The following is a 16,449-nucleotide window of genomic DNA, read 5'->3' on the forward strand; positions in this document are numbered from 1 at the left end:
TAGTTTCCTCACCTCCTTGCTTCCTCACTTTGCAATGTGCAAACTGCTTGTTACTTAACCCTCTGTAATTCAGTCTTCCGTCTGTAAAAGGGGAGATGTTTCCTCCCTCACAGGTTAAATAGGATGATGTGTGTCCGTGCTAGTTCACGCTAAGTACTGGAGAAGTGTAGTTATTGTGTTTACTGTTAGTGGGTGTGGAAGGGGAGGGTAGAGGGAAAGAGTGTTAAGGATGTTCCGATGGTTTTTAACACCATGGTTCTCAAGGGGCCCCCTTTGTGCCTCTGCAGATAGAGAGAGAGAAGCTGCATGGCTGCATTGATGTCGGGCTCTCGGTAATGTCTGTGAAGAAGTCGTCGAAGTGCATAGATCTAGACACCGAGGAGCACATTTATCATCTGAAGGTGACACTGCTTCCCAGATGCTGTCTCCTGTTGCACAGAGTTCCTTTATGTTGTGAAGGGATTGTCAGTTATAGTACCGTTGGTGATGCCTTTTGAATTTCAAAACATCCAGCCAACATGTAGAAGATCTTTATTATGAAAGTATTTCTAAGGATATATTTATTGCTATCTGGATGGGACAGTTCTTCATTGTGTAGGACTGCCTCTTACACTGCTGAACGTTTAGCCTCATTGTCTCTTATCCCCTAAATCCCCGCCTCCCTTGTGATTGTGACATCAGTAACAAAAAAACAAAAAACAGAAAACTTCTTGTTTCCAAATACAAACCCCCTCTACCCCCAGGCAGTACCATCTTTAGTGAAGAACCATTTACTATAGGTTAAAATGTTTCCTTGGGCTTCCCTGGTGGCGCAGTGGTTGAGAATCTGCCTGCCAATGCAGGGGACATGGGTTCAAGCCCTGGCCTTGGAGGATCCCACATGCCGTGGAGCAACTAGGCCCGTGAGCCACAACTACTGAGCCTGCGCGTCTGGAGCCTGTGCTCCGCAACAAGAGAGGCCGCGATAGTGAGAGGCCCGCGCACCGCGATGAAGAGTGGCCCCCGCTCGCCGCAACTAGAGAAAGCCCTCGCACGGAAACGAAGACCCAACACAGCAAAAATAAGTTAATTAATTAATAAACTCCTACCCCCAACATCTTCTTAAAAAAAAAAATGTTTCCTGAAATAAAATATGATCTTCAGTCTGAGAAGCCACATCTTACAACTTCGACTAAATTTATAGGGATTCCATTAAAATTCTCATACCACAGTGATGTCAGAAATTTTTCCCCTAAAGGATGGGTCTCCAAATAGTATTTCTGAAAGCTGCTTAACTACCCTCTTCTGCCCCTTCTCCTGCAGGTGGTATAGATAGTTAAAAGCATGAAGCAAGAGCTTTGGAGATACAGATCTGGTTCAGATCTTGACAGCCTGCCTACTTACTAGCTTTCAACCTTTGACAAATCATTTAATCTCTGAAAGTCTCAGTTTTCTCACCACCCTCCCACCCTGACAATGGGAGTTCCAGTGCTTGTCTTGTAGGGCTGCATGTAGAAAACTTGACGTAATGCCTGACCCACAGTAAGCTCAATATGTTTATGTATTATATATAACTATTAGGTGGTACCCGAGTGTTAGAAATTAATTGAGAAAACGTTAAGAGTCTTTTCTTGCTTGGACAAATTACTTGGAATATTGGGAGTGGGGGCTGTGCTTTGGGAAAATAAAAGCATGAGATTATGAACTCCCCATCTTAATATGTCCCTGTCCTCCCCATAGCACGTCGTGGTACTTGGGCAAATACGTGCTTAGCACATACGTGGGCTTGATTTCCCCCACGGCAAAGACGTCTCCAGCCCACCCTGTCGATGTGCCGAGGGTGAGAAGCCCTGCTGTACGCAATTACCTACAGCCACAGGCATAGGGGCTTAGGCTTGGGGAATAGTACATATTTGACTGTCCTGGGCAGTCAGTTAACAACATCTGGGAAATGAAGTACATTTCAAGAACATAATTTAAAGGAGACAAATAGATGTGAGTCTGTTTGTGTTGCTTCTACTTGTAAACGACACATCCAGTAGCACCTGGAGGGGTTTTAAGTCTTGTGTGTACTTCTAATCAACATAGCAAACATAAACGCCGACCGAACACTTCCTACGTGAAGGGTGTTGCTGACGTTTATTTCCACATCCTTGCTCTCAGTAGCAGCATTAGTAAAGATTTTAACTGAATTGACCTGGATTTTTCTTCTTGGAAGTTAACCTACCATACATCCTTTTGAGGTCTTTTAAATTGCCACTTCATGAGTCTCTGTGTTCTCGTATATAGATATCTATCATTTTTCGTTTTGAAAGCATTAATACATCATCATGCACACACAAATATTGACTATCAAGAAATATCTATGGTGCATACGTGCTTGTTATATTCTTTTTAGTACTTTTATGCACATTTGAAATACTTTATAATAAAAGTTACTAGATACAAACATTACTCTTCATAGAAATTATACATTGATAGTCACTCCTGGCGAGAATGGCTAAAAGTTTGTGTCTGTGTGTTTGAAAAATCCTGGAAATCACTGATAAAACTTTATCAGATTTTTGTTTTCTAGGAGTGGGAGAAATGTTCTTTTAAGTAACCTTCACATTCATTAACATATATTCCTCAGCACCATATTCTTTGTCAGAGAAGATTAACAAGATTAAATATTTTAGGAAGAATTTATTAATTCATCCCAGTTCAGAGAAGATTGGTCTGAAAAGTCTGAATTATAAAAGAGTTTTTTTAAAAAATGGTGCTAGTATTTTTAGTACGGTTAGTAGAAACTGGGACAAGAGAACTTGGAACTACTTTAAGAGATGGATAAATGTAAATTTCAGCTTATTTGTTCTTTAATATTTCCTAATAATAACATAACAATTGGAGTCTTTCATAGAATGCCTAAATGTAGAGTTTATGAAGACCATTTTTGCTCTCCATCTCCTTCTCCAGCTTGTTCCATAGACTACATAAATGTAAATGAAGTCAATAAACTGGTATTTCCACATTTCTACACATGACAGCATGAAGAGGTGCTAGGAGTGACCTCAATGTGATGACTAATTTTTCCTTAGAGTGACTGACATTCTCGTCTCCTTTCAACCCAACATAATCTAGGTAAAGTCAGAGGAAGTCTTTGATGAGTGGGTATCCAAACTTCGCCACCACAGAATATATCGTCAGAATGAAATCGCCATGTTTCCACACGAAGTTAATCACTTTTTCCCAGGATCTGCTGTCACAGACTCTGGTTCTGAGGTCTTGGACACCATTTCCAGTAGGAAGGTAATGATTTGTCGATAATGAATCTGAAGGAAGGTGGCTTTGTGTGGGGGGGAGTCTGCTCTCGGGGGCCGTGTCTGAGGAATGAAGGGTTTGTGGGGAGGAGCAGGGTAAGCTTGGGCTGGGATTTCATGCGTCTGTGTGTCCACTCAGTCAGAACGAGGGCCAGAAGGGCAACTATTAATGCTGAGAGTGTAACTGGAGAACAGCATGTACGGAGGGATTTAATATCCCTGAAAGCTCCAGCTTTCTCTTGACCAGTTTGACTTCAGTTGGCTTTCTGGTTGTAACATACAAGAGGTGCACTTAGAGTCATACAGAATAGCAAAATCTTTCCCAACATTTGTGTCATTATTTCAGTGTGGTTATCATTTGACAGGAGGAGAAATCAGGGGCCTGTAGCATGGTATGGCCACGCTGTTAATAGCTGGAGGTCTCAGGGTCTCCAGGGGAGTGCTTTGCTAGAAGCTTCTTCCTTATTATGGGCAGATGGCTTCCATTAGCTACAAGCCCACTTTATTATCCTTTACCCTAAAGTGTTCCCACCGAGCTCTGTTTTCATTTATAACGTGCTTTTGTCATCTGTGGAACAGCATAGCAGTATATCAAAGCAGAATTCGTTTCAAACCGGAAGCAATTTATCATTTTCTTGTGGTGGTGAGACTCGAGTTCCATTATGGTTACAGTCTTCAGAGGACATGGAAAAATGCTCTAAAGGTAGAGTGACTCGAAACCTCTGCTTCTTTCTGTCAAAACCTCTGCTCTTAGATTACACTGGTTTGGTATTCAGACCCCAGATGAATTTGTATCCTCCCCCTTCACTGGTCTACATTCCCTGTCATATTTTGCTTATGAAGTCTGCACTGGTGATCAACAAAAGGCACTTTCCTTTAGAGTTTTATGTCTTCCCCTGGGTGTGCGTGCAGATAGGTTTCCTTTTCTGTTCTTTAAGCACTGATGCCTGATTTCCATATGGCCTACTAAATCACAGAATCCAGGGATGGGGTCTGCACAGTTCGCTATATTTTTTTAAGTGCCAAAAATGCATCTGATGCACATCCAAGAATTTAAATCACTGTTCCAGAGGTGAGTGGGTGAACCAAATGGAGATCCCCACCAAACGGGTGTTCTCTACCCTGGCTGCACGTTAGAATCGCCAAGAGAGCTTTTAAAATGCAGGATACGCATGCCCAGGCCCCTGTCCCAAAGAATCTTTTTAAATCAGTGTGGGATGGGGCCCTGGCATCACTACTTTTCCCGCAGTTCCTCAAGTGATCCTGATAAGGAGCCAGGGTTGAGAACGCTTACCGTATGGAAGCTCTGTGTTCTCAACCTTAATTAGCTAAGAATCACCCAAGGAACTAAAAAAAAAAAGTCACCAGTGGGATTGGGGGTGTTCTAATTTAATTGCCTGGGGATGGGACTTGGACATAGGTGATTTTAAAAATGTCACCAGTTGATTTTTAAAGTGTAGCCACAACTGAGAACCACTATCAGAGAAAGATGCCTGAAAATTGCACTTTTGCCTGTTGAATGCAGATCTTATCACACCTGGAGCCATATACATGTTGCCCTCCCAATAAATATGAGCTTCACTGAGTGACATTTTGGGACAGTACTCCCTGAAGTGTTTTCCCTGGACCAGCAGCATTGGCCTGGCCTGGGAACCTATTAGAAATACGAATTCTCAGCTTCAACTCAGAGAGACTGAATCAGAAACTGGGGGGTGGGGCCCAGCAATCTGATTTAACAAGTTCTCCAGGTGATTCTGATGACGCCAAAGTTTGAGAGCCTCCGTCTTTAGGCTTTTGGACCTTGATTTCTCAGGAGGAACAGCCACCGTCACCCAGTGAACAGCACATTGAGGACTAGCTTTTGAGTTAGTGACCCAGGAACGGGGCTGAGGATGCTCTGTGGAGGGGCTGAGGTCAGTCTGTGGAGGACCATCATGGTCCTCTTGCAGGTCCACGATTGACAACGTTATCCTTAGAGACCAATACACCGTTCATTTTAATTTCATTCATCTAACTTGTGTTGGGTCCTTAGAATCGGATAGTGACAGCCTGTTCCTAAAAGATTAGAAGTAACAGTGATGGTGCTGGTGATGATGCTGGTGACGGTGATGATGATGAAGACTGGTGTATTTAGTGCTTACCATATGCTGGGTACTCTAAATGTACTCTGCATTTATCAACTCATTTTTAACTCAACTATCCTGTGAGATAGGTATATAATTACCCCCGGTTTCCAGATGAGGAAACTGAGACACAGAGAAGTTATGTAATTTGCCCAAGATTCACAGTTCGTAACGTACATTCAGACTGCGGCAGCGTGGTTCTCCAGATGTATGCCCTTAACCACAATGGTCTACTGTCTCTCCTGTAAGAAGGGAAGTGAAGTTTCCTATCCTTATGAGATGTAAAAGCAAATAGAGATAAATGAGAAAAGTAGCTGGCACTAGCAGAGGGAAGCTGGAATGCAAGATAAGTGTGTTTGACTCCTCCTCTTGCTTTTCTCCCACAGAACTGGCAAACTGTCATGCCTGCCTGGTGGAGATGAGCCAGCTTCTGCAAAGTATGGACGTCCTGCATCGGACATATTCGGCTCCGGCTATCAATGTCATCCAGGTTAGCCAGACCCCGCTTCTGTCTCATTCTGGCACTCCTCCGCTTTCCTCTCTCCTCCCAGCCTTTCACTAACAGGGAAGTTGTCTTGTTGGTTGCTTCAGCCAGATTCAAGGGGATGGAGGTGGTCTCTTTGGTGTGTGTCTTTCCCTATGGGTTTGGTAGACCTTACTGTTTGTGCTCTCTTTCCTGTTTTGAAACAAAGGGTGGATCTTTTGAAAGTCCCAAAAAGGAAAAAAGATCACATAGGAGATGGCGCTCCAGAGCTGTTGGCAAAGACGCTAAAGGAACGCTGCAGGTAACCCTTGCTTCCCTCCTCAGGCTGGTTTCCTCATGGACATATGCTGGGGACTCCTTGGACTCAAGGAGAAAAATAGACAAGTGAATATTCTGTAGTTATTCTCTCAAATACCCTGTGCAGAGAGAGGAATTCAGTCACTTAGATTTTCTGGAAGATTTTCTGAATACTAGAATAAGCATGTAATGAATATTGGGTAAAGGGTTTTGGTTTTCCCTTCTTTAATGCTTAGCCTGCCTGCTCTCTTCCCTGCTTCGGTGTGTGCCTTGATTTGTGGCTGCTGTGGTCGTGTGCTCTGACTCACCTCTTCTGCTGCAACTCAGTGGATTCATCATCCCTCTGAGCCCGCTGGCTGGAGCCTCTGGGAGCGGGACACTGTACAGACTCTCTCTTGCCTCTTGTCTCCAACCTTCCAATCCCCCATCAGAAGTGCACTGCATAACGCTAGCCGCTGACTTCCCAATGCGCGGCTAAGCCAGAAGCCACGATTTGCATCTCAGCCATTGCATATTAAATTGCAGCATTGTCAGGGTCAAAATAAATCAGAAACTTACAGAAACTGTTATACTCTTATATATTAATAACTCTGGTTCAAAGCACTTTATGGGTTGAACTTAAATACTTTGAAAGCAAAGAGTGATTTGTATATAAACATGTGAGAAGGAGGTTTGTTTCGTAAGAAGCACCAGGTGCAAGTAAAGAAAACATTTTTAAATCTACCCCATTAACTATTAGCAATCTAGATCCTGGGTGATTATTGCCAGGAGGAAGGAAATGAATTTAAACGAGAAACAGCCCGGCTGCTTTAGCTGTCATTTTCAACCTGTAGCTTTAATGCTGTGATCACCTCCAAAGGAAAATGTGATTTCTCATCCATTTTTATTTTGCAAGAAGCCAGTGAAAGTTTCTGTGACAAGTGTTTTCCTATAAGTTATCACTCAATAGAAAGACTTTTCTATAGAATGTTCTTAGTACTTTCCAGTCCTAGAAACAAGTAAATATTCTAAGCGATTCGTATCTAAAAAGAAATATCTCCCTTTGGTGTCACTTCAGGTCCCCAAACCTTTTTCTGGCCCAGTAAGACTGCATTCCTCCAATCCTAATTTGTCAACACTAGATTTTGGAGAAGACAAAAATTATTCCGATAGCTCTGAAACCTCATCAGAGTTTTCTAAAATGCAAGAAGATCTGTGTCATATTGCCCATAAAGGTAAATGAGTTTTCTTTCTTCCTAATGTGTTTGATGAAAATGTTAAATGTTCGTCTGAATGTGGGATGTCCTTGGAGAGGGGAATCTTAGTTGGTTTGTTTTCTGCTCTATTAGGATTTCAGGCAATCTAATTTTTATTTTATTTCCCTGGTAGTACAGAGCGTATTGGCAAGAAGTTTCTTTTTAACTCTGTAGGGGGGAAGGTGAGAGCCTTAAGTATACTTTAAAGGCTGAGCAATTTATATGCTGCTGATGAGAGAGTAAATTGGTACTTCTCTGGAGGGCATGTGACATCATGTTTCAAGTTTTAAAAAAGTCTGCCTATCCAGCAATTCCACTTTGAAGAATTCATTCATAGGAATTAATTTTAAAATTATCCAAAGATATCCATCATAGCAGTGTTTATCATATCAGAAATTAGAAATCGATTTTCACCATCATTAGGAAAATGCAAATCAAAAGCATGGTGAGACATTACCATGCACCTAATAGAATAGCTAAATTTAGAAAAAAAAACCTGACAGCTGGTAAGGATCCAGAGAAACTGGATCTCTCATCCATTGCTGGTGGCAATGCAAGATGGTACAGCCACTCTGGACAAGTGTTTGGCAGTTTTATATAAAACCAAACATGTACTTACCATACAACCCAACATTCACATTCCTGGGCATTTATCCCAGAGAAACGTAAACTTAAGTCCACACAAAATCCTATACACAACTGTTCAGAGCAGGTTTATTTGTATCAGCCAAAGACTGGAACAACCCAAATGTCCTTCAACAGATGAATGGTTAAACAAAAGGTGGTACATCCATGCAGTGGAACACTACTCAGTGATAAAAAGGAATGAACTGTGGATACACGGCACAGTGGAGGGGATCTCAAGGGCATCATGTTGACCTAAAATAGCCAATCTCAAAAGGTGTCATAGTGTATGATTGAACTTATTAACACTTTTGTAGTGATACAAGCATAGAGATGGAGAAATGATTAGTGGCTGCCAGGGGTCAGGGACAAGGAGGAGGGCAAGTATGATTATAAAGGGGTAGTAAGAGGAATCCTGGTAGTGATGGAAAGCTCTATATCCTGATTCTAGTGGTGGGTCCCTGAATCTAGACATACAATAAAATTGCATTGACCACCATACGTGTACACATATTTACAAGTGAGAGCCTGTCAAACCGGTGAAATCTGAATAAGAGCTGTAGGTTATACCAATGTTAATTTCCCAGGTTTGATGTTGTACCAAAGTTATGTAAGATGTTACCACCATGGGAAACTGGATGTAGGGCACCCAGGGCTTCTCTGTACTGTTCTTGTAACTTCCTGTGAGTCTATAAAAATTTCACAATAGAAAGTTTAAAAAAAAATTAGAAATAACCTAAATGCCTGACAGTGGAGGGATTGGATTTTTAAAATGCAATGTAATCATATACTAGAATACTCAACAGCTACAATAATAATATCTACCTTATATCGAACACAGTGTCATGTCAGGTATTTGCTAATAAGCACTTAACATGCAGTATTTCATTGAATTCTAGCAGCAACCCGCAGAGTGTGTATGACTGTAACCTCTTATCTGTGCACACGTAAGAAACCTGAGGCTTAGAGAAGCCAAAGAACTTCGTGAGGGTCCCATGGTAGAAAGTAGCCAACCTGAGACTTGAATTCTAACCTGCCTGACCCCAGAGTCTGTGCTCCTCACCTGGTGTCTCACTGCCCTCACAGATGGGGTAGCCAGGGTTATTTTTATTTTTATAGGTATTGGAAGATTGACACAACATATTGAGCAAAAAATATAAGGTATGATCCCATTTTTTGTTTTTTGGAAAAAATAAACTATATAAATCTGGCACATATAGGCATATTAAAAAAGTCTGAGAGGATACATACCAGCATTTTAGTGATGGAGACTGGGAGTACTTATTCTGCTTTTTAAAAAAAATTATCATAGATTTATCACTTTTTAAAGGAGAAGATGAGTTAAAATTTTTTAAATGGGAGGGCAGTACTTGAAGTGGGAGGAGAGAAGACGTTTCCTATTTTGCTTTTCTCTCATCACCCTGTATTTTTCTTCCTTTACATCACTGATTTCCTTTGGCTCTTTTCCCTTACCCTACAAACTTAAAATAAAACACGTTGGTTATGAGGAAACCATTTTATGCTCTTTACACATTCTTACCTCAAACTCTTGTCCAAGTGACCGTTAGAACCTTGTCTGTGTTTGGCAGTACAACTCATCTGTAAAATGGGAAGAATTACCTGCCCCACCCCTTTAAAGATCTTCACACACCCCAGTGTGGTTCTCTAGTATTAAAGCACCACTTGTAATTAGGTTGTTTCATTTTAGGTTTTGTGGGAGGAAATTCCTATACGGTGCCATTACTTTTTAATAATATGCACTGTCTCTTTAAAAACGAGAAGATAGTGCCTCCCTGCGGAAGGGAACTATCCTGATTTTACCTGCCTTGAAGAAGCTGCTTCCTCAGAAGGACAGCATTTGCTCTATTGAGTTGATCCCCTGACCCTGTCCTCCTGCAGTGGGCCTGACATTGTGCAAGGTTTATAATGGGCCTCAGCCAGCTGTTCTGTCTTTTGGGCTTTGTGAAAACCAGCTGGCTGCAGGGCTGCCACATACCTAGTCTAGGTCAAGATTTGTGCTCCGAGAAAAGTCCAGGAAAACCTATTCAACTATAGCCTGTGCCCCATGGGCTTGCGAACAGTGAATTCCACAGGGAGCCCAGCAAGCTTTGTTTCATTCCTGTGGTTTTAGAGTGTACTTGCAGAGACTGAAAGATCTCGGGGAGTCCCTTTTACAGAGGCTGTAATTCAGAGGCCTCATGAAATGAAGACAGTTCTCAGGTTCTCCCTGTGTCCTGTGACCTTGCCTGCTTTCTCACTTCCATTCAAACTTTTGAAGCATCTTGACTTTTCTTCCTTTGTAAGCCTGATTTTGTTACTGACAGTTTTTACTGTACTTTCTTAACTGCATCACTAATCTGTTGACCATGACTTCAGAGCAGCTGATCTCAAGGCAAGAATTCCATTGTTGTTGTAAATAGTCTTATATTACCTACTTTTTCTTCAGCTTGTTAAATGCATCTGAATTCTCCCTGTCTCATAGAAGTTGGATCAAATGGTAGGCAACTAATATACACCCATCCTAAAAAGTCTTTGTTGTATATTTTAGACTATAAATTTGATTTTTATGGTGTATCATTGAACTAATTCTCATTGGTTCATGTGTCTGGCTTTGTGTCTATGTTGACATATATATAAGCAAACAGAACAAAATGTACTAAAGTCTAAAAGTCATAAGTAATTTGCCTTACATATATTAGCTTTTACATATCCCAAAATGTATTTCATGGAACACTTTGCCCATATAACACTTTAAAAAACAGAAGAATTCCACGATTTAAAATGTTTGGAAAACACTGCTGACTATACTCTGCTTTGCATTTACACAAGAAGCAGTAAATATTAACGGCCCTAGAGAAGTCCTGCAGCAGAGAAGCCTGTTAGCTTTGTTTAACTTAATGATTTTCAAATTTTCAACGTTGTTAGGGAAAATCTCCTCCCTCTTCCCCAAACTGCTGTCAGCTATTATCGCTCTGGAACTAAAGTTCCTGGAAACATGTCAGCAAACATTGTAAATAAGAAGCCTTTTTGGAGCTAACCCTCTATACAAGCTAAGTCAGAAAACTTGCATTCAACTAGGTCACCTCTGTTATGACTAGCTGTGGGACTTTCACCTCATTGATTAACTTCTCTGGGCCTCAGTTGCCTCATTTGTTAAATGTCTTAAAGTAGTTTTCCTGACTCTTTGGCCTCTCAAATTCTGTAATTATCTTCTATGATTAATTGTTTTCCACTGAACAGAAATCATGCTGCTGCTTCTTGTTACAAGGAGATTTTGTAGGAGAGTGTTCTATTAGTAATACAAGCAAAAATTACCATATTTGATGAGCAGATTTAGGATGGGAAAGCAAGGACTAGTATAGGACTGGGGTCAGGGTACTCCAGTTAGAAGTGGATATTCACATTCTGCCTTGGAAGGGAAAAAAGTGAGGTTCTAGGGATACATCTCCTGCAACCTGTGGAAAATCTTTGCAGTGAGAGAAATCTTCATTTACAAATAGTAATAGTAATAGTAACCTTCTAGTTTGGTTGAATGCCTTGTTTTACTGCAGGCCATCTGAAAGCCAAGGGAATTGATTTGGTAAAGTGGCAGCCAGCTGAGTGCCATGTCTGTTTAATTTAGAGCAATAAACATGACAATGAAAAAAAAAATTTTTGTAACTATGTCAAGTGACAGATGTTAACTATACTTATTGTGGTGTTCACTTCCAAATGTATACAAGTATTGAATCATTATGTTGTATACCTGAAACCAGTATAATGTTGTATGTCAGTTATACCTCAATTAAGAAAAGAATTGTAGTAAGATACTAAGTAAACTTACCAAAACATGACAGTGACGAGGTGTTCCCCCAGGGACCCACTCAGATGGGCATGGGTATCCTGTGGAGTTGCCAGGGGTGGGGGTGCCTATCTAAAAGGACCTAAAATGCAGTGAGTGAGTTAACTGCAGGGCTTGTTGCTTTCTGGGTGAGAGCTTCCACTGCTTCTACTGCTCCGTAGATTCTGGTCAATCTCTCATTCATAGAACTGCTACCCTGTGCATTTATTTATAAATGATGTTCCGGCAAGAGACTCAAGTATCCTAAAACTGCTGCCCATATTTCAAAAGACTGCAGCCATCACCACTTTCAGCCTCGTATGTTTCTTTCATCACCACCACTATTATTATTGCAGTAGCATTTATTATTACATGCGATGCATTGGGTTAAGTGCTTTACCTACATTATCTGATTTAATCCCCATAATGATCTTATGAAGTAAATGCTATTATTATCCCTATTTACAAGCGAGGAAACTGGGGTCCAGGTGCATAATATACCTGTCCGAAGTCCTGCAGTGAGTAAGTGATGGAGCTGGGAAGAACCCAGGGCTGATGGGGGAACTCACACTGTTGGTGGCTCTGTTGTGCTGCCTGTTATTGTGCTCAACTGAATTGTTTAAATCAAAGAGCTAAGCGTGTTCCATAGACACTATTAGAAAATTCAGTACCTATTGACCCTTGACCCCTGTCTTCTGTCAACAGAAGCACCATAATATGTGTGTGCATTTAAACAAATTGCTTATTTGTCCTGTGATTTTGTGAAGATGCTCTAAGTCTATGGCTTAACACCACAACCTCAGACAATTTAGGGACAGCCTATCGAGAGAGGTTCAGTTGTCTGCGTGGCTGTGGAATGAAGGGAGTAATTCAGTCATGCATATTTAGTTTCTGTGATACTGAATCGGCCACTCTGGAATAACAATACCTCAAAAAGTGCAGCACCAGGCAGTTCAGTCTTATGCCAGGCCATTGGAGTAGAAGTATGTCTCAGCCTCTTCCTTCTTCCTGCCTTTCTAAAACAAAATAGAATAAAGGAGATTGGAAATATTCACACGTGATTTCCATGATCAGTTCGGATGACAATTGCCTTATCCCTAGGAGGCAACTTGTACATTATGTGATCAAAACTTGGTGAATTTTTTGCTGTACCTAATAACGGTTTTTAAAACTTCAGTTCAGGCATCTGAGTGTCTAATAACACTGAGCTCTCATTGTACCTGAACGCTCACTAAAGTGAACAAATTGTGGAATGCCACGTTGAGAGGTGGGGAATTCTGGGTCAGGCAGCTGGAAGGACTAACAAGGAAGAGGGTAGTTAACACCTTCTTGGAAATAATTTTAAACTTATAGACAAGTTGCAAGAATAATACAAAGAACTCTCATATGTCTTTTATCCAAATTCACCATTTTTAATATTGTGCTGCATTTATCTCTTTCTACACACACACACACACACACACAGACATATATACACACACACACATGCAGATGTGTGTGCATTTATTTTTTCTCATCCATGTGAAAATAGGAATCAAACATCATGTCTTTTTTTATGCCTTTATGCTATATGTATATTTCCTAAGAATAGGGGTATTCTGTTACTTAACCACAGTTTAGTTATGAAATTCAGGAATTTTAGCATTGAAACAGTACTTTTACCTATTCTGCCTTCCGTATTCAAATGTTGTCAGTTATCCAAATAGCATCCCTTAATAGCTCTTTTCCCCTTCAGTACAGGCTCTAGTCCGTGGTCATAGAGTGCATTTAGTTATCATGCCTCTTTAGTCTCCTGTAATTAGGAACAGTTCCTGAGTCTGTCTTTCTCTCTGATGAAATTGACACTTTTGAAGAATACAGGCCAATTTGAAAAAATAGGATGGTCCTCGTTTTGGGGTTGTCTGATGTTTCCTCCTGAGCAGATTCAGATGGCCTGTCTCTGGCTTGTGTACAACAAAAACAATAGTGTGTCTTCAGGGTATCACACAAAGTCCCAAGGTACACGAAGTCCATCTGACTCTCACCAGTGATTAATTTTGGACACCTAGTTAAGGTGCTGTCTAGTTTCTCCTCTGCATCGTTACCATTTTCCTTCTGACAACCAATAAGTTCTGTTTTCAAACATTTCCAGTCTTTGGAGATACAAACAAAACTAAATGTTGATAATTGAGAAGCATAGTCCTTTCAAGTGTCAAAATATCTTGGTGACAGCTCATAAAATCATGGAATTTTATAGCGGATAGGGACTTCGGAATTGACAAATATGTGTGATTTTCAAATTTTTAATAGATCTGATTCTTTAGAGTAGTTTTAGGTTCATAGCAAATTGAACAAGAAGTAGAGTGTTCCCATACCCGCTCCCCCATACATACATACATAACCGCCCCCACTATCAGCATCCCACCAGAGTGGTCCATTTGTGAACCATCAATAAACCCACACTGAAACATCATTATCACCCTGAGTCCATGGTTTACATTAGGGTTCACTCTTGGTATTACATTTCAGATGTATTTTTTAAAGTCAATTAGGTGCACATTTGCTGGACGCAAAATATTCATGGCTGTTACTTTTCTAAGTTCTTTTATAAGAAATACATCTCTATATATCTTGTTTTTAATTATGACTCTTTTGTTCCTTTTTATAATGATTATATCTTTATAGTCTACTTCACTTTAAGGTCAGCTTTTAATACCATATTAACGGAGAGAGAGAAACTGGAGCAGCTGATGGAGCAGGATGTCTCTGTCTCCCCCTCTGCCCAGGTCCTTGGTCTGAAGCACGCCCTGTCATCTGTAAGTTACACGTCTGTGTCATGGAAATGCCTGACAGTGTGTCCAGGCTCATGAACATTTTATATTTTCCATTGCCATGGTTATGTTGAAAATTCATGATTTCCAAGGTTGTGTTGAAAATTCATGAGAAAACCAAACACATTATCCAAATTACATTCTAACCTTTCATCAGATCTGCTTGTTCTAAACACCAAAGCTGAGCCTACTCGAAATCTTAGTAGCTAGTATTTCACTGAGCATTAGATACTCTGTTTGGTTTCCTCCTATTTATCTTGAGTTTTCTGTTTCTGTAAAGCTTTTGTTATATGTTTTTGTTTTAAATTTATTTATTTTTGGCTGCGTTGGGTCTTTGTTGCTGCGCGGGCTTCTCTCCAGTTGCTGCGAGCGGGGGCTACTCTTCGTTGCGGTGCGCGGGCTTCCCATTGCGGTGGCTTCTCTTGTTGCGGAGCATGGGCTCTAGGCGCACGGGCTTCAGTAGTTGTGGCTTGCGGGCTCTAGAGCACAGGCTCAGCAGTTGTGGCACGGGGCTTAGTCGCTCTGCGGCATGTGGGATCTTCCCCGACCAGGGCTTGAACCCGTCTCCCCTGCATTGGCAGGTGGATTCTTACCCACTGTGCCACTAGGGAAGCTCTCGTTATATGATTGTCTTGACATTTGTTTGTTAATGCTTACAAAGTCTGACAGTCTGCAGATTTCCATACCTAAGACTTCACAAGCTTAGATTGACTTTCCAAATTGACAGGTACAGGCAACAGAGTGAAATTTTGAATTCACACTCTTCTCTGCTGCCCAGCATTGATCCTGTCTACCTGGTTATACCACATCTCTTTCAAAGACAAAAAAGTGATTTGATTTGATAGTACAAATGTTCAGCTCCCACCTGCTCCCCCCATGGGCACAAAGAGATGTCATAAGGAGTGTCAGGCAATCATTGTGCCTTCATAACAGCAGAAAAATCACTGCCAAGCCCCAGATGTTTTTCAGTAAGCCGTCCTGTCATTCACTCTCTTTCCCTTTTTTTCATCGATTCCAGTTTATTCCTCAGAAGAGCTGGACTCCATTGAAGTGCAATATCTTAGAACTCTGTTTTGAATAGCTGACAATGTCTGGCTATTATCTCTGTATCTATCAAAAATCTGGAGAACTTTTAAAAGAACATACTTATTTGCTCCTACTCTTTGCTTGTATGTGGAACACTTATTGTGAAAAGGGAGAGAGTGTGTGCACATATGTGAAATTACCATCTGAAGCAATACTGAACTTTCTATGTAGGGTCAGATAGGGGAGATGAATTTTAGGATTTTGTTTTCAGAAGCCAATTCAGGCAGTGAGAGAACTAGAAAATACCCACCCATGTTTTCTACTCATATTACTGAGAAAAGTAAAGCGATGCTTTTGGTGTAACGTTAATGGTAAATACATTACCAGTGGTACATACTGTCATTGTAAGATACTTAAGGAATATTCGCTCAGTTGAATATTTCCAGTATGTTATCTTTGAAAGAAATAAAAAATAACATAGATTTACTCCATGTTTAGAGTCTTAATGTTGTAGACCCAGAGACAGAAACGCCCCTTTTGGATTGTAATGGACAGCCAGCCACACACTGGGTGCTGCTTTGGTTTGAGGGAAGCAGGGTGGTTTTTTTCTTTTCTTTAAGTTTATTTTTTAGTGGTAAAAGCATTTCTTATTGTTCCCAGTAGGGTGGCCTTTAGTGCACTTAGAAGGTACCTCTGATGGGCTCCCCAAAGTCCTTTTCACTGTCGTCTTCCTGTCCCCTGCCCTCCTCCTG

At 40.9% G+C, this 16,449-nt stretch overlaps 1 protein-coding gene across 6 annotated transcripts in view; it reads left to right on the forward strand.

Moving 5' to 3' along the window:
- Nucleotides 1–16,449, forward strand: part of OSBPL3 (oxysterol binding protein like 3) — a 205,294-nt gene that overhangs the window by 136,798 nt on the left and 52,047 nt on the right. For 3 of the 6 annotated variants that reach the window (XM_022584900.3, XM_022584892.3, XM_089917599.1), the window contains 7 exons: nt 288–401; nt 3,100–3,267; nt 3,858–3,981; nt 5,788–5,891; nt 6,094–6,186; nt 7,240–7,396; nt 14,526–14,656. In XM_022584900.3, the coding sequence (XP_022440608.1) occupies nt 288–401; nt 3,100–3,267; nt 3,858–3,981; nt 5,788–5,891; nt 6,094–6,186; nt 7,240–7,396; nt 14,526–14,656 (891 nt within the window). The remainder of the gene's footprint in view (nt 1–287; nt 402–3,099; nt 3,268–3,857; nt 3,982–5,787; nt 5,892–6,093; nt 6,187–7,239; nt 7,397–14,525; nt 14,657–16,449) is intronic. The other 3 variants (XM_089917598.1, XM_089917601.1, XM_089917600.1) reach the window with 2 other exon arrangements.

This window comes from Delphinapterus leucas, chromosome 9 (genome assembly GCF_059928025.1).
Source record: "Delphinapterus leucas isolate spDelLeu-1000000601 "Yukka" chromosome 9, BTC_Dleu_Yukka2, whole genome shotgun sequence".
Taxonomy (NCBI): domain Eukaryota; kingdom Metazoa; phylum Chordata; class Mammalia; order Artiodactyla; family Monodontidae; genus Delphinapterus; species Delphinapterus leucas.